Source organism: Nothoprocta perdicaria, unplaced genomic scaffold (assembly GCF_003342845.1).
Source record: "Nothoprocta perdicaria isolate Ctin4 unplaced genomic scaffold, notPer1 scaffold_38, whole genome shotgun sequence".
NCBI classification, from domain to species: Eukaryota; Metazoa; Chordata; class Aves; order Tinamiformes; family Tinamidae; genus Nothoprocta; species Nothoprocta perdicaria.
Window position 1 is genome coordinate 2,297,665 of NW_020455621.1, and position 18,853 is coordinate 2,316,517.

Consider the following 18,853-nt stretch of genomic DNA (forward strand, 5'->3'; position numbering starts at 1 on the left):
CCCCACTATGAGCTGCTAGAGCCACCTGCACGGGAAAGCCTGTTTGCTACAGGCAGTGAGAGAGGCCATGCTTTAAATTACAGGTATTAGTGACAGAAACCATGCTTTCAATTACAGGTATTTTTCACTAAAAGTCATTTAATCTAGTTTCTTATAATATTATTATCATCAAGTTTCCTTGATTATAAAAATGGATATTTATTAATAAATAATAAAAAGCATCTAGAGCAACTTGACAATGTACTAATAGTTGAGACTTCATCTCCATAAAGTTGTTTAACAGAACAAAGATTAGTTTTGAAATTCATTTCAACATTTTAGTAAAAATTACTTTCTATGTTGAATCAAAAATTGCTTGTTACAGTCATTTCTACACAATCTTTCAAGCTCACTCAAGCTCATGAAAGTAACTTAGATTAATATTTTCAGAAGAGTCTGTATACTTCAGATGTATAATTTAAATTTTAAATGGTACCTGGATACTACTTTTTTTTTTTAAGCCAAACACAAAAGTAGCAAAAAAAATTTTTTGTGATGAATCACATCTGTKTACTGGGATTGCTACTAACAGATTATTTCTAACATCTGCAAAATAAGTAGAATGCAAAGCATGCTACAGTAAGAAGAAATTACACCATTTATTAGCTTTACTGTCTTGCATGGTATATTTTATTTACCAAGCAGTGTAGTCTATCTGATTTACACAGAACAGCAGGTGATGTTCTGTAGAAGGGGCTCTTAGAGAGTCCCTGCAAGGCTGCCCCATCCTGCAAGACTCCGAGGTGACCCTGAGCACAACTGCTAAGCCTCCCCGTTTTCCTTTCTAGGGAAGGGAAGCCACCATTTGACTACTAGTTTACCAAATCCTTACAGTAAAAAGCTAAAAGCTGTATTTATAGATTGTTTAAAAAGTTCCTTCACAAGAATATTTCAGTAATTAATATCACTTATAATGAAGACCTATGCAACAAGATGAGAACAATCGAGCTACTTGTTAACAGTTTTCTTCATGAAGTGAACAGTTTAAAATTTCTCCCACAGCCTGTGCTTAAAAACACACACACACACACACACACACACATATATGTAAACTTTGTTCCTTGTGTTTTCAACCTATAAATCACTACAAAACTACAGATCACTACAGGTAGTGCTCCAGTCCGGATCCTTCCACAGGATATATTCCTTAAATTAACGTTTACTTCTCAGAGTATCTACACACCAGCAAACAATCAGCACATTTTAAAGATGAGAAACTCATCATTTGTTGAGGAGAGTCTCTTTGCTAGCACAGAGGAACATGCAAGTGTGTCTATGGCCAGAGGAATCATAGAATCACAGAATGCTGAAGGTTGGAATGGACCTCAGAGGTCATCGAGTCCAACCTCCCTGCTCACGCAGGGTCACCTGCACAGGGCTGCGTCCGAGTGGGTTTTAAAGATCTCCAAAGAAGGAGACTCCACAACCTCCCTGGGCAGCCTGTTCCAGGGCKCTGTTACCCTCACTGTCAAAAAGTGTTTTCTCAAGTTCCTGTGGAACTTTTGGTKCCTCAGCTTGTGGCYRTTTCCYCTAGTCCTGTCGCTGGCCACCACTGAAAAGAGGCCGCCCCCTCCTCCTCACTGCCTCCCTTGAGGTATTTATAGACACTGATCAGGTCCCCCCTCAGCCTTCTCTTCTYCAGGCTGAAGAGGCCCAGCTCCCTCAGCCTTAAAGGAATTAAGGAATTTCCTTGTTTTCTCGTGAACGTATTTCTTGAAACTGATTGACCTTGCAATGTAAGGAACCGATTTCATAGAGAGTTTTCCATCAGTGAGGTGTAAAACCGGTCTTAGTAGATGCTGCAGAACTCAAAGGCCAGGGTAGGTCCACCTTAAGGACTCCCAGATGASTGTCCGTCTTCAGACCAACTGCCTGTCTGAAAGTCAACCTGCTGCTTGAAGGTGACAACTCCAAGGCAAATACACCATGTTACACAAGCTTACAGAGAAACAGTATTCTGCTAATCACTACACAAACAGTCTATCTGCTCCAAATTACAAGAGATTCATTACTTGAAACCTCAGAGGGGCACACTATTACTAGGTGAAAAACCTGGGTGAGATTTACATGTCCCCCATAGCGCCTCATTTGTCTCTCTTACTTTACCTTCCCAAGACAAGACAAATGGTTATATTCTCATCAACAGCTCACCTATCCTGTAAGCCATCARGATTTTATTATCAAACACATTTGTATTAAGAGCACTGATTCTGATTAAAAATTCAAATTCTAGAAAAATAAATGACTAAGTTCTCACTTGGAAAAATTTCTTGATTTTGAAACTCTTCTTGAAGACTTAAGAGGCACAGATTAACTCACAACAACTGCTAAAACACAGAGGAACTGCCTAAAATAGCCAGCTTACCTTAAAGAACTTGAATTGCCCACTTGAATACTGTAGTGATGTCATGCAAATGCCTATCAGACCACACAGCACAATTTTCTTCCAATTTCATTTCTTTCTTTTTTTTTTTTTTTTTTTTTTTAGTGAAAAAGTGCATTACTAGAACTAAATCAGTGTAACTTGTCTGGTTCCTAGGAAATCCAGATTAGCCAAAGTTTAAATTTTACTTTCAATCTAAAAAATTTAAATAAGCCTAAGAAACTCCCTAAAAACCTACTTCTAGCATGAGAAAATGAGTGGTGTATTAATATATTACATAACTTTTAATAAAAAATAATTACAAATTATGTAAGACAGCTTCACTTTTTAAAAAAATCACAAAAGATTTTTTTTTAATCACAATTTGTGATTTTGGAGGATTTGCATCAAATCTTATCATTACAGGCTTTCAGAAAGGCTGGATAAAAACAATAAAGAAACATGAAATTCTTAATACCTGTATTCAGACAACAAATATTTTACATCTTTCAATACGTCTGTAAGTGACTGCAGTATCTAAAGGACTGGAAACAACACGTCTGAAACAATCCTATCCCCTYCCCTTTTTTTAAACAAAAYAAAAACAGTGTCAAAGAGAGATTTGCTGGTAATCAAGAACACAGATACTGAGATCTCCCTCATGCCTAAAATTGCCTTTCATTTTCTTAAATGCAATCAGAATTCCTTCTAACCCACAATTCTGAGTGATTTGGAAGTTAAAGCGCGCTTCACTGTCAAATGGAAGTTCAATGTGACAATAAACCATGTTTAAGAAATAAACCTTTTAAAACAGTTATTCAAATACATAAGGGGAGAAAAAAACAGCAGAAAGCAGRTTCGTCAGAAAAGCATACTGGAAAAATACCACTTGGACATTTTAATACTTACTACTGGTAACTGTGTTTCAAGCTTTTCAATAACATTTCACCTACTACTTTGCTTCCCATGACAGTTTGCCCATCTCAAGTTTAATTTAAAGTCTTCTATGAATTCCGATATAAGGTATTTCAAATAGCTGGCGCCATCTCTTATCTTGCACGATAGTTTTGCTTTTGATAACAGGGGCTAGAAGTACCCCAGGAATAAGTTACAAAGGACCGACCCAAGAACAAGAAAGGCCAGGAATTCCCTGCTGCAGTCAGTGTCCAACCTTGCTGTGCTCTTTAGAAAAGAGTCACTTAAGTCTCCTGATGAGCATTTGTGGTAAAAATTCTGGCCTGCCTTCCCAAGATTAGGATTTTTTTAGTGCTCTGCTGTCAAAACAGTGAAAGGTGAAAAATATCATGAATAGAAAATTATTAGCCAACATTAATCCAAAAATGTCTGCCTGAGAAGCTTTGTTTTTGTATAACTATAAACCTAGACTTTAGAACTAACATTGCTAATACAGCACGCTTTAAAGTAGTTGAGAAAGTGAAATGCTCGCGCTCGTTACTTCACTATTACTTAACACCAAAACACTATTACTTAACACCAAAATCTTTGCCATCAGTAAAATCCCTTCAGAAAATGCTGACTGTAAGACTCGCAATGATTTGACCTCCTTAATACATCTAATATATATTAAAAAATACTCACAAGAAAAACCTGTAGAACAACAAAATGACTCCTGTTTATACTATGCCTCCCCAAGAACCACAACCCTGTATTTAGCATTTCTTCCACTTTGGGTGAGGCTGTGATTTCCTAAACAAGCACTGGAGCTCTCTCATTTCTTTTTGGGGAGGGCCATTTTCTTATAAGCTTCCTAAGACCTTTTTCAGAAACTGCATTCTACCTTTTCTTTCAATTTATCCATCTGTTAACACCTTAAAGCAACAGCTACAGAGGAAGGTGGCATACATTTCCTAGAGATATTTTGGGGGAAGGGGGAAAATGGAGAAAGGAGAGTATTCAGAAGCAAACTTAGGCACAATAAACTGCTTTTCCTTGGTTCTGGAAACAGTCAACAAGGAAGGCTGGAGGCTGAGTCAGCAACAGCCAATGAAGAAACTTTGAAGTAACTGTTGAAGAAACTTTTTTCTCCCTTAAATTAAAAAACAAAACAAACAAACAAACAAAAAAAACCACCCATAGACAAGATTCAGGTGCCTCAGTTTGGACTGCTACTTTTCGATGYGACTACATGTCAACCACTACTAGTTCAAACTTGTGAGGAATGACCATTGAAATCTATGCAACGCTCAGCCCCACGGTGTGCAAACGTGCAGAGAGCGGCTTCACACTTGCAGCTGGGCTGAGTTATTCTGGCAATGGTCAGGGTTAGCCAAAACTCAAAAATTTAATACATTAAAATGTATGTACAACCCAATACAATCAAGCACAATTCATATGTAGCCAATTATAATAAGGTCTTGGCCGTATCTTTTAAACTGAGGACTTGTACAACACTGAAAATTTTTATAGAAACACATGCTAAAATTTACTTTACAGCTGCTCAACACAGCCCACTTCCTATTACCTGATCTTGTGAACTACTGAAATTACTCCTACTGGAGACTACTCGACTGTCCTCTTGTTTTCCACTGTCATATCCTGGGTGCATAAAGCGTCTGATTATTTTGTTCTCATCTTGAGCTGACCACACTCAACGAGCAGGCCTGCAACAGTATAAATACACTTAAGGACGGTCCGCTGCAATCCCGTTCTTCCCTATTCCCAACTTCCCATTCCATCAACTGTGACAGCACTAAAACAAACCTGACTCCACAGCACGACAACTAATCCAAGGTTAAGCTCTCTAAATGAGCTCACTCCATGGCCAGGACTCACTAATGCGAGACAGGAAACAAAAGCAACAAATCATCAGGAATGACAGGATCGCAGCAGCCCTTCGTTCCAACTGTCAYGGTAACATTAAGCTTCCTTATGCTACTAAAAATATATTATTACCTCTTGCCTACATCAAAAAGTTTACCACATGCCATTATTCTGCAGTCACTCCCAGGAAATTTTGCTGCTTCATTACCGTAGCTCCAAAGCTTCTCTTTTCATCATTTACATGACACTTCCTGTAAGAGGCTTGTATCTCAATTTATAAAACAGATGTAAGGCAGGATTTTCCTAAATGCTTTTAAAGAGAGCAGTGTCCTTTTTATGCCTTTACATCACTTGTTCGATTAAAGTTACAAATAAGTAGAAAACAACGATTTAAGCAGCATTTCAACAGGGCGACTGCAGACGGTCACACTAGATTCTCATTCAGGGGAGAGGGAATTAAAAACAAAAAACAAGCCCAGCACATGATGCCAGAATGAATTTGATAAAGTTATTCCTGGAAGTTAAAATTACATAGGGTTAAATAGCTAAGATAAACGCTATCTTCTTCTTTTCCCAGTATCATTTGCATTTCAAGCTGCTGCCTGTTACAGCTACAGGACCACAAACAATGGGAAGCAATACTACAAAATCCACTTTTTCTCAGGCTAAAGCACAATTAAAATCCTTTCCGCTTAACCACTCAATCAGTTGGGGGAAGGTAAAAACAGAAAAGACTTTTCAGTTTAATGTAAAAGTTGAAAGTAAGCCACAACTCAGCTTTACACTTGTAAGGGAATTGCTATTTTTATACTTTTCTTTAATCTTTAATCAAATTTGTTTAAAGGCAGCCTTTGAGGGGAGAAAGGGTACTTTTAACTTATATGGCTGCAGAGCAAATCCTGCCAATATTTCATCCTCCTATTACATAAAACATGCACTTTTTCTAACTGACTGAAAGTAGAGATGTTACRTTTGATGGTGTTTCTAGTAACCAAGAACTGAGACAGGTCACTTAGCCTGCATGCTAAGMACGACTACAATGAAGGTACCAAATWGYAAAACAAAACWAAAAACACCCCTTTTCAGTATACAACACATTTAATCAGATGAAACACACCGTCATTTTCTGCTGCTGCTTTGATACAAGTACAGCTAACCTTGGGAAGGAGAAAGTCTGAAAGTTAAAATCCTTCCGTGTCAGCAGAGCTGCCATGGAAAGGACCCATTTCAGAAGAAACCAACTACTCGATGTAGCTGTGATCCCCCTGTGAGGCGCTTCCCAAGCAGCTCTGCACAACATCCATGCAGGAGAACTCACTGAAGAGTCTGCTGACCATTTAACACCAATATTTATGTTTAACTATTATGTTTAACCAGTTTAGCTGTGTCTGTATTACATCTTCACACAAAGCTTTGCTGATGTTTTTGTTGGCATACATTTCAAGACACTGCACGATCATAAAGAAGACTATCAATCGCCAAACGTTCTCAAATTCTGGGTAGATTACAATTACAGTAAATTTTTTTTTTTTTTTTTTTAAGTTCATTTTTCTTCTCAGCTAAAGGACACCTGACATCATCCTCAAGGAAGAGATTCCAATCCTAGTTATTCTCCAGATTTCCTTCCACCTCTTCCTTTATTCTTAACCCTTTTGCCTACTATACAAAACTCCTGCATTTACAAACCCCGGATACGTTACTTAACTCATCTGACTTAAATGATTCTGCAGTCCTATCTTTTGTCACAACTCGGACAGAAGGCACCCACTATCAGCACAAGTTTTTCCTCCTTCCTTCCACAAGTCAGACTCAAGTTGCAACGCTGTGAGCTTGTTCTTAGCCAGAAGCCAGAACCAGCCCAATCAAACTGGAACAGAAAAATCTTACAACGTCAGGTTGTTAATTTTCTCTGAAAACAGCCAATATTTCTCATCATACTGTCCAGGTTAACGTTTCTTCAAAGAAATCTCCCTGCTACTCCCATTTTTCCCACATTTCTGCTTTATATTGGGCCTTTGTAGCTTTCCAAGGTTTGTTTTTCTTGAAATGTGACCCTAGGATTGGCAAATTTAAAGCCATTTGCAACTTTAGCTTCTCCATATGGAAAGAACTATCCAATTTTCCCTCTACTATTGAATGGTTTCTTAGTTTTTGAGAATTTGGAGTTGCACATGAATTTGTCATAGACCTTCTTTGTGTGGTTAACTGTGTTCTAATAACTGCTTAATTTGACATCCTTTCCTTATTCCACTATTAAATTACTCGACTAGAACACTGCAGCATCTATCACTAGAGCAGGAAGCGATGCTTGGGAATACTATCAAAGTCTGTCAGTAATTGTTGTCTGATGCTTAAAACTGCTGTAAGATACACAAAACATCAATATCAGTTGTTTGTTGATTCCCATCTATTTTTCAAGCCATAATTAATGTTTTACAAACAACATMATTATCACAGAATTTTGTGTCTGAATGACTTTTTTAAATGAATCCTCGCCATTGACATTCATCTCCTCTAAGGATTCTGAGATTATTAAATCAAGAGATTAGTACAAACCTGTGAAATTTTGTTATTGTAAACCATTACCTATACAAGCTTTCAGGCTCGCAATAATATTATGAGAAATATCCAGTGATACTGTCACAGTATTTTTATTACAAATAATGACTTTTTCCTTTCAGCAATGATACATTTTCCCCCATAGCACGTAGTTAAATTTAAAGCTATTTAAGACTGAAAATGTCTAGTATCACTTTTAGAGGCAAAAAACTATGTACTATTAAAATCACACAATATYCTTCCCCAACATTATTCCTACCTATTATAATCTAAAGATACTATTATCATAGTAGCAAATGATGTATACAATTTGAAAAGGGAACATCATCCACTAATACTAATTTACTGTCTTCAAAGACGACAGAAGCAGCAACTGGCTAGAATTACAGCTGTCCCTGCCCAGAAATAGCAAGACAAAACATGTGAAAAAATCGACACCAGCTCAAACAAGTGTTTTTAAATAAAGCCACAATGACAATTCTTTCCTTGGAGAGGAATAACGTGGAGCCAAAGGGAAAAAGAATAAGAAGTTTAAGTGTTGCAGGCCARTTGCTTAAGTGACAGGTCCCTCAGCTTATGGAAAACCAGTATAAAGGTGAAAYAGTAACTGGAGAGCTGAACACCTGTATAGCAAAAGGACTAACTAGGAAACATTCGGCTGGTGCACCTCGGGCAACACATCTTGGATGACATACAGGATGCTCACGTTTCTACAGCAGAGAATTTGGTTCTACTGCCCAATACTTTTGAAGAGTAATTGCAGATTTTTAATAATATTGAAATATAATTCAAGATGATCTATTTAATAACATATGAAATCCTTCCTCTGTGTGAGGAGAGTAAGTCCCCCTACAGAGGCTCTGCTCCACATTCTGCAGCGTACAATCTAGAACCATCTTTGTCTTGAAGGAGAACTCTAGCAAACAACAAAGAAAATGTTAATACTCTAACGAAGAGGAGAGATCAATATCATATAGGATTCACTTGAGAAAGAGGCTTGAGGAAAGTACAGTTCAATATGATCCCAAAAACCTGCAGGCTGCTTTTGCCTTCCTGTTTTTCTCAAGAGGAAGAMACTGAAAGAGGCAGCACCACCACATGACCTTGCAGGTCCACAGAGTGGCCAGTATCTCACTGAACTATGAGAAGAGGAAAGAATTAATTTCATACAACTTGAAAGAGAGCCACAATAAACAGTGAGAGTTTCATATGAAAGAAATGTTAATTAAAAATTTAAGAGGGCTCCTCAGCCCTTTCCCTTGAGGAGAAGAACGTCACGCTCATGCGGTGTGCCTCAAGCTGTCCTCTTTCTTTCTAAGGATAATCTGTACAACTGTAGCACCACCTTGGTAAAAATCCTAGGCCAAATGACTAAATTCATATTCACAAGGGAAAAAAAATAAAAACACAGAAAAACCTCTCATATATTTGGAAAACAGTAATAGCTGCAAATATCTACTACATGAAAGACAATTTCAAACTTCCCATTTATACATGGTAKAATATCTTGGGAATCTTCTCATATTCCCATTTTTTCCCCATCACAAAGAAAAACTACTCCTGTATTTTAGCTTATTTTATTAAAAAGGCCCAAACCATGTCACCACACAGACACCAGTTCCGGAAACCAGACATAACATAAACCTACACAGAGTATAGACAAACTTCTTTACGATCAGATCATCTCCAGGACACCCCTTCAGCCATCTCACATTCAACAGCACAAGGGAGGTTGTAGAACCACCACAGGAAGCTTTAAAGGAAGCAGTTGTGTGTTGCAAGGTGGATATTCAAAAACCTACTTCAGTTCCCAGAGACTAGAGAACAMAGCCAAAGGGTTTCAGTTTTGCCCTTATGAAAAATATTCTTTTCTTCTTGCCATTTCTCATCTTCATTGTAAGTCAACCCTAATGTGCTCAGGATCACTTTTACATGCATACATTTTGAAGATCCACTTTCTCCCTTTAACAGACAATATGCAGAGGAAGAGGTATACATTAAGCTAGAAATAAAAAAAAAAAAAAAACCACAATTTTTGTTAATTCAGAAACTAAGTTCCTCTCCTCACCCTTGGTACCTTCTTGAAACACGCCGTATATTGCAGCACGTTTTTGGCTGCCACAACTCTGAGCTGCTTTGCTGCTCTCAGGGTGCATCGCCCCAGCCAGCCCTCAGTCCCCAGCTCAGTTTAAAGGCAACTGCTCCTTTCTTTCCGGAGATAAATTTCAGTTTTTCCTCAGATTACAGAAAGCATTTCCTCTGCTGAGAAAGATGCAAATGCATTTTTATCATTTAGAGTGGAACCAAAGTGGTAAAAATCACCACAAGATACAAATTAATGGCATGGAAAGCAGCATAAAGCCACGCTGAGTCTCCTTGCTTTGAGGGAGAATATACAGTAGATCAAAGAGACTGCCTTTCACAGGGCAAGCAAAAGCTTGGTGTCTGAAAAAGGCTCCTAAGTTGAATTCATTTTATATTAACACATAAACAAACAAACAAAAAGGAGGGAGGCAGGGAGAGAAAGAAAATTCATCCTACATTCCTCTAACCAAACATACCAGTCATACAACAAGTCTTTAATAACATCACTTATGACCTCATCCTCCTAGGACCAGAATTTCAACTCAGGCTTTTTTCAGATCTTACAAGAACATAATCAGCACACTGCTAAGACAAAGCATGGCCCAAAACCTCTAACAAGTTTCTATATACACATACACATATGCATACATACACACTCATATATATAYACACACATATGCATATACAATTTTATATATTTTTATATGCATATATATAAATAAATAAATAAATATATATATATATATAAACCCACTGCTACTGAAAATACAAGTAAGTTTGACTGTTTATTTTTCCCCCATCGAGCAATAGCAAAGCTTTTTTTTTCTCATCATGCCACTCTCCTAAGGGGATTTGTTCTTTTTAGAAGRAGCTTAGTATGATGACCTAAGAAAATCACCTTGGTTCCTTCAAGTATCAGAATYACCTCAAAAAGAAACATAAAAGTATGTCAGTTTGCTTAGCCTTAAAGTGAAGTAACCCTTTTACTGCAGGAAGGTGAGAGAGCTGATGTTTGTAAAGGATCAGCACTGTCTTTTAAAGGCGATGAGTATTCCCTATATCTACATCTAAAAGAGWCAGAAAAAAAGAAATCAACATCTCTTAAAAAGTATTCCTCCATTCTTAGAAATGATATTACTAAARATAAAATAGTTTATCGGTAAAAATACTGTAAATGAAAAAAGATGTAAAATATATGTTAATATATTAACTTGAATTTTATAATGCTGCCATGGAAACTTACTCTTACTACTACACTATTAATTATATTTCAGAAGAACTCCCGGACATGTAAATCTGAGACTTGCACACAAATACTTACTGCAGGTATCAGTAACTTTTTCACTTCTTCAACAGCTCTCTTCAGCTTTATTTCTGCTCTGTTTTGAGCATCCTCCACAGTGATAAGTACATGTAAATCTTCATTCAGGTGTTCCCAGTTGGGCTTGCCTCGGTTCTGTTCTTCCTAATAAAMAAAGAAATGAATAAATAAGCAAACATGGAAACCATGAGGCATCGCTACAATCCATATCAAACAGACAAAACTGAAGACAAACTCCAATTTATGAATAGTATGAGCTGCATTTTCAGCGGGAGATGGAAAAGGTCTTCCTGATATTGTGGTGACAAAATGTTTTGTTTTATTGTGKTATTTAATGATGACTCATGTTTCAAAATACCTTTTACAAAATGTTTCTGGAGGTTTGCACGTGTGTTTTGTAGCCTCATTCTTTTTCAGAATAATTGCTAAACCAGGGTGATTTCTTGGATTACCTTCTCCAGAGAAAGCAGCAACAAGAACAAGACTACCAAACAGAAACACAAACAGCAGAAACACTGCTAATTTTTTGAGCCATTCGGGGACCTAAGAGATAAACCCCTGTCGGTTAGGCAATGTCATATTTTCAAGGGAAATGAGACAGTCACACACACAGAAATTCCACAGGAAGCAAGGGAGAGCAACAAAAGTCCCATGTTTAAGAACATCRGCTTTTGTTCATTTCAAAAATGCCACGGAAAATGTTCAAAACTAACCCTTAAGAGAGGAATGTTAGATCTAGTTTTCAAAATGCAGCTAGACACGCTGACCGAAAATGAGAGAGGTGAAAAGGCTTTCACTCAGGCCACAATGTGCTATTTAAAAGGTCAGTCCCCATTACAYAGGTACCTCTTGCACCATTGGTATTAATAACCCCAAAGATAGGTCTTAACATTACTCAAGAGGCAAGCAGAGCAACTGTTAAAAAGTATTTTTAAAAGCGGCCAAAATTAGGGGTTTAGTTAATAGATGAAGCTATATTTAAGAGGCACATTCAAGTATTCATTCTTTCAAAAACAAGATGATAAAGAGAAGATGGAAACACTTTCTACCTCCATTTGTATTAAACAGTGAGTAAAGCTGTACAAGTTTTCCATAAATATATTCGAAAAACAATTAAGGGTAAAAGCTGTGGAAAAAAACAAAAACTTCAGTAAAGGGAAAAGCTTTTTACTGTAACCTCTGAATTCCAAGGCCCAAATAAAGAGAAATGCCTCTAAAACCACTGTCTTAATTTTTATAAATGTGAAATGCGGGAAGCTGGAACTGCCTAACCTATGGAAGGCTCCTTTGTTGTGTCCCATATTTTCAGTTTAAGACAAATTAATTTAATTGCCAATGTGCCTTTTTCCCGGAATTTCATTAAGATTCTTCCAGGAAATCTCTCTCACGCACACACAGGAAACACTGAAAGACTTAATGGCAACCCACACCTGAGGTACTTCACATTCACAAAGACCAGAGGGAGCACTGCTCTCAGAAACTTCTCTAATTCAGCTTTTTAAGTCTGACATGTTTTGTGCAATAACTAAGGATAAAAAATGAAGAAAAAAACCCCAAAAGAGTCATGAAAGGTATATGGAGAATTTATCTGAAGGAATCAGTACTTGGAAAGAAATTTCTTTTTGCTGTTGTGCACACACACTAGTCCAAGAGCCCAACCTGGAACTGAAAGCAATTATTCCTTCTGACACTCGCTATCAGCGACCGCGAGCCTTCGGAACAGCACCACTTAAACCAGYCCTAAAGACCTTATCGCAGGTAACTTTCTAAACAATGCTGGCTTTAAAAAATATAGCTGTGAATTTCAGAAGCTCACAGAAAAAAAAAAGAAAAACATAACGTTCATTTATAGAACAGAATCTGACACAGAAAGTGTAGCTGAGTTATAACGGGCTCTCTGCTGTAATCTAAGCTTCGATAGAAATACCTACCACAGGCATTTGCAGCTTATTTCACTCAGTCATGATCAAAACCGCACTTCTTTAGCAGGAGTGAGGGATTTTCTTTTARGATAATAACAACTGTTTTAATATGAGGTGGTACAAAGTATTATTTTAAATGTATGAAAAAATCCGATCAAGTTCCTAGAGCAACCAAGGGCAGAGCAAACATCGGGCTGCGGTTCCTCACCCACTTTGCAGGCTGACATGAAGGTGCCTGGGAAAGGTACTGGGCAACCAGCATCAGACACGGAATAACCTGTCCCACAGCCCCCTGCAAGGCTGCCAGAGCAGGCAGGGCAGCAACAGCGGGCGCTGTTTAGGTGGCGGTTTGGTCATCTAAAAGGTCTCTCTCTCTCTCTCTCTCTCTGAAATTACGCTAATCCCAAACTTCTCAAAGTCCGACCTCAACTACAGATTCAAACAATCGTTATGTGTATTTTGGGTTTTATTTTTCTTTTCAATTTTATTTAATTTTACTTTTATTTCAAGTTGCATGCAATCACCATACAGGTGATACTGCACATTCTTTATACACACACAAAAAAAAAAAAGAGATGCCCCTTTATTTTTCAGTGCAAATATTGCATGTAATGTCAATAACCCCATGAACTGCCTGGTCAGACCTGCCAGTCACGCTAATATTGATCTGCCAGATAACTCCAGCATGGCAGGTGCCTATGCTCTTCTATGAGCATGAAGTGCTGGAAGATTTTAATGACCTATTGCTACAATTTCTTAACTSAGATAAAGTTGAGAGAAAAAGTAAGAAGAATGGAAGCCCATACCATATCTTCTGGGGAAAAGCAGAAAGGCCAAAAAAATCAAGAGAAACGTATTTCCTTGCAAGTGCAATCGTTGCTGAGGAGCTGCTCCAGCTCCGGCGCCTGGGCCGGCCTGCCAGGCAGGCCCAGGGCAAGACCCCGCTGGGAGCYGCCGCGCCGGCCCTGCCAGGTACTGCCGGACTGGGCGCAGCCGGACGGGAGCCCGGGCCAAAGCAACAGGTCACCAAACTGCCAAAAAAAGAAAAAAGCCCAGGGAGAAAAACAGATTTAACTGCCTATATTCAAAATTCTGTAATAGACTCAAGTGGTAGTTCACAACGTGAAGTTTTGTTGCATCCCAGAGATGGCTTATGCAAGAATTATAGAAGATAAATGGATGCAGTGAAGAGGCAGGAAATTACCGAGTCAAGTGATTTATGCCACAACTTGGGGAACAGCAGTATTAGAAAAGCTTAATTACAACCAAACTATCTTGTCTGCTAAATTAAAGAACATTAAGAGCAATATAACTGGCAGATGAAATTTCACTGTGCTTCTTGTTTGGCAGAAATTTCAGTATCCTTAAATATGGTCTAATTCCATAAACAGATTTTGCTTGCATTCAGTTGCCTGTGTATGAACAATAATGATCCTCAGGGCACATTTAAAGTAATGAACTTGATGAAACTCTTCCACCTTTAGCCCACCATTAAGGTCATTAGATCAAGTAGTAAAAATTCATTCTCTCTACAACTACCTGGAATCCAACAGCATAAAATATTATTATGAAAAAATGACTCAACTGCCATCTCAGTAAGAGGCAGCACTTGACTCTCAGTGCATACAACAGGTGATGGGAAACTCGAGAGAGCCATTCCCTCAACTCTCGGGATCATTTTACCCCTCTTCTCCGTTCTTCCACTTATTTTCAAAAGAGACTTCAAACCCAAAGGAAAGATGTGCCCATCTGTCACGCTTAACGGGAATGGTTCAAAAGGCACAAAACTGAGAAGCTGAAAGGAAATGCATGTTGAAGGTCATGATTACAGAAGCTTTTCACTAAGAACTTGTTTAGAACTTCCCCCTTTTTCTCACAACAAGGCTTTGAGATGTTCTTGTTTTTTTAAAAAAAGAAAATAAACTAAGATTATTCGAAGATACAAGAAACCCTATAACCATTCATAGMCACCTCTGAGAGTTAAAATGGTGGACGCAAAATGGTCAGGAAAAAAGAAAGATACAGCTATTTAGTAAAATTACAAAAATATATTCTAATAAAGTGTGCTCTAGGTACATTAAAATTGGCAGTTGTTTTAGGGGAAGATTTCTATTTCCAATTCAAAGAGATTCAAAGTTTCAAAAATACTTAATGTAAGAGCAATTAAAAAAAAAAGCTATTTGAATTTACAAAAATGTTAACATATTGATTTAGAGAATCTTCGAAATGAATGTTAAATTTCACTAACAAGCAGTAAATCAGAAAAACCACTCCAGGCAAATTGCAGTCCTGCTCCMGTTTAAATATCTCTGACTAAAAGTTAATATATTGTAGCAATGCCACACTGATAAGGCTCAACGAGTCATTTAGAGGAGCAGCTCTACTCAGGCACCCTTAAGGGATCACAGCACATTTAACAACCTTTTGGGGATACAGCTCAACYGGCCAGGGCAAACCTGGAGACCCTCAGGAGGCTCCTTGTTCTCYGGTGCTGCTCCCGGCTCCCTAAGGGCCTTGCTCATGGACAGCATTGATCCTGTGTCTGCTCCTTCTGCTGAGCAACCTACAGAACTTCATTCCCGAGTTGCATCATTTGCATCATTTGTCACCGTGGGCTCCAACGCTCCGGCWGTGTGGCCGAGCCACCAGCCTCCAGCAGTTCCCTCTCCCCGAGCCCTGCAGGTTTTCRCCTCCAGCAGAGCAGTGCAGCATCTTAGGAAGGTTCCAGCTGATCGGGTACAGAGCCAACTCATGGATGGCATTTTCCCCCCTCCGGCTCTTTGGGCAAGCCAACTGAGTAAGATCATGGAAAAGGAACAGCACCAATACCAGGTCAACAGTATAARGGGGGAGAGTTCGGTGTGGGATCAGCTTTTAGCAGCAGCAGCCACTTAAAGATGGGCTTATCGTGTCTTGTGAAAGAAACCCTACTCTAAGGAAAACCTACCTATGGAAACCTACCTACCAGCAACCTACCTACCTACCTCCCCTACCTACAGGTTGGGGATGGAGCGCATTGTTTTTATTAGWTGACTTAAAGTTGTTCATACATGTCAGATCTAGGAACTAAATACGAGCCTGCAGTAATAATAATAATTAATACAAAATTGGGAGCAATCAGATCATTTTTGATTCTTGTCAACTGAGCAAGTACTGACAGCCTTGATGAAAAGCAATCCAAAAAGCCACGCAGCCCTCCCCACCACTGCATTTACACGTGTATTTATGTGATTCGGTCTTGACATTAATAGTTCTATAAAAACTAGTACTTCAAAAGTAGCCTGCAAACAAAATAGATGCTTATCTAAGTAGCAAAATTACAGAGGTTTTTATCAGATGAAACTCCAAGACAGCCCTGAAAAAAAAAGTTTCAAATGATGCACTAATTACAGTATCTGTTTGAACAACAGAAGTAATTTTATAACATGAAGCATTGGAACACACTGATTGCCCCGAACCCCCGCTGATAAACTGCTTTAATTGTGCAGTGACAGTCAGGCAAATTAGCAGAGACTTTTGCTCCTACTGAGCTCCTAATGGTGGCAGTTCACAGGCACAAAGGTGCCGAGAAAACAACCTGGCAAAAGAGGGGCTGAGTGAGCAGCGCCTGCTCAGGGGGAACACGGTAGCTTAGCTCACATTTTTAAAAGTTATTGAAGTTTCCTTCTATAAAAGCAACAAAGTTATTGAAGTTTCCTTCTATAAAAGCAACAATCATATATTTACATTAAGGCAGACATAGACCTCCTTCTTATGTGAATGTCGAGTAAGTTAACGTGATTCAGTGCGTCTTTAATGACACACTTCTTATTGACTACTAGGCCTCTTCAAGACGACTCTGGATGAAAATGCTGCATTTTCTAGTTTGCAAAATAATAATTTGTTGCTGTCACACCTTGTGTCATACACACAGCCCTGCAGGCACCTAGAAAGAGCTATCTGGAATAAACAGACCATCTAAAACAAGCCAGTGCATAAGTGCACTGAAGGAGACTCCGTACTAGGCCGYTTGGAGGCTCAGCACGCACCACGCTGAGCAACCTTCAAACCTAGCGCGCTGGCAGAGCTCAGAGCTGCCCCTGGCTCAGAGGGGATCCCTACCTGCACGAGATGCCCCCTGGATCTTCCCCAAGCTCTGGATTCACACTGCAAGGATGGGGGCAAAGCAGCTGCTCTGCTCACAAGAGGGGAAGCCACGGGCAGGGACTGCTCCCCTTCGGGCCTGGGGACACCGCTGGCTTCACCACATGGCCCGAGCTACCGTCCACATGAAGGAGGGATGCAAAGGTTCGAGCACAGMATGGCAAGGAAAAGGTTTTCCTAGGTATTCTTAGGTGCCGCACAGTTGTAGATGAGCTGAATCTGAAGACTCCAAAACAGCACTTTTGGTCAGGGAAAGGAGACACTCATCCCCAGTTAATTACGGACTCGGCTGGTTATTGACAACAACATCCTCACTCAGCAACTACCCAGGCGCCTCCCTGAAGCCACGGCTAGTTTAGCCGTGCACTTGCTGCCCGTTTGCATGTCCAACTACCACACAATGCAAGAGCGGGATAATCTGCTAGAGAAGGGAGTGCAGGTGTCACTACCTGAAGTGCAACTACCCCTCAGCAGGGCTGGCCATTCATTTCCTCAGCTTCGAATTACAGGGAAGGGTTTTGACGTTTTAACTTGACTAATATTCTTAGAGTAGTGAACTCAACAAGGGGAATTCCAGAAAGATTTACACCCATACCTAATTTTATTCCAACATGGAAAAGGCACCTTCKTAACACCGTAGCTATTTTCATATGTTGACTACCACTAATGTAATGATGACAATAAAGGAACATATTCCCTTGACAAATATATTCTTCCAAACATCCTGAAATCAAGGAATATGGAGATAGTCCATTTATTAGAACTTACAAATGAAATCCACCCATTAGCAGTTACTAGTGAGACTAACAGTCGAGGCACATGGAGCTTCTCTCTCCAACAACCCGCCCCTGCTCCAGCATCGCTCCTGCCTGAGCTCCCGCGAGCTCCGGCTTGTGCGCGCTACTGACCAGTACGAAGCCAAAGCGGCCACGCAACTTTTAGACCACAAAGGGAAATAAATAGAAGCACCCTTCACACACTTTAATACCAAACAACACTGATATAACATGTACTTTTATAAACATACTATGAAAACTACTCAATTTATAAAGTCTTAATATATTTTAGAAGTTTTATTTTACTAATCATTAACTGGATGTTAGACACAAAAAACATCCAGAACTTGCAATATCATACTGGTCTGTCCTCCTCCCTCTACAGAGGATGGTATTAACAGCAAATACTACATTTACTCTTCAAATATATACAAATTCTTGCTGTATCTCATTTTTTATTAAGTATTACTCAGGTAATAGTTTTAATTATCATTTGTATTTCTGCTCAAGGGAAAGATTAGTACAACAAGGTTCTAGCCTTGGGGAAGGYGGTTTTCTGCAAAGGACTGGTTCTTAGTTACTTTGTCTCCATTTGGAGATATCTACTTTGGAGAACTATTGCCACTATGTTCCTGGAAAAACTTACGACAAAGTCTAGACCAAAATAAATTTAAAAAATAAAGAGTGTTACATTTTGTTTTGATGCTTCTAATTTTAAAAAATAAAGAGTGTTAAGCTTTGTTTCAATAGCACCAAGCTATCACACTGACTGATAAAAATCTCTGCTTCACTTTTAAATATGCTGCTGTCAGTCAACTTACCAAGGTGCCTAGAACTGCACAAGCTGAAAAGCAAAACAGTCTCA

The 18,853-nt window shown here is 38.9% G+C and overlaps 1 protein-coding gene across 2 annotated transcripts in view; it reads right to left on the reverse strand.

Moving 5' to 3' along the window:
* QKI (QKI, KH domain containing RNA binding) overlaps positions 1-18,853 on the reverse strand; it is a 137,039-nt gene that overhangs the window by 31,018 nt on the left and 87,168 nt on the right. For both annotated transcript variants that reach the window (XM_026044704.1, XM_026044705.1), the window contains exon 4: positions 11,148-11,291. In XM_026044704.1, the coding sequence (XP_025900489.1) occupies positions 11,148-11,291 (144 nt within the window). The remainder of the gene's footprint in view (positions 1-11,147; positions 11,292-18,853) is intronic.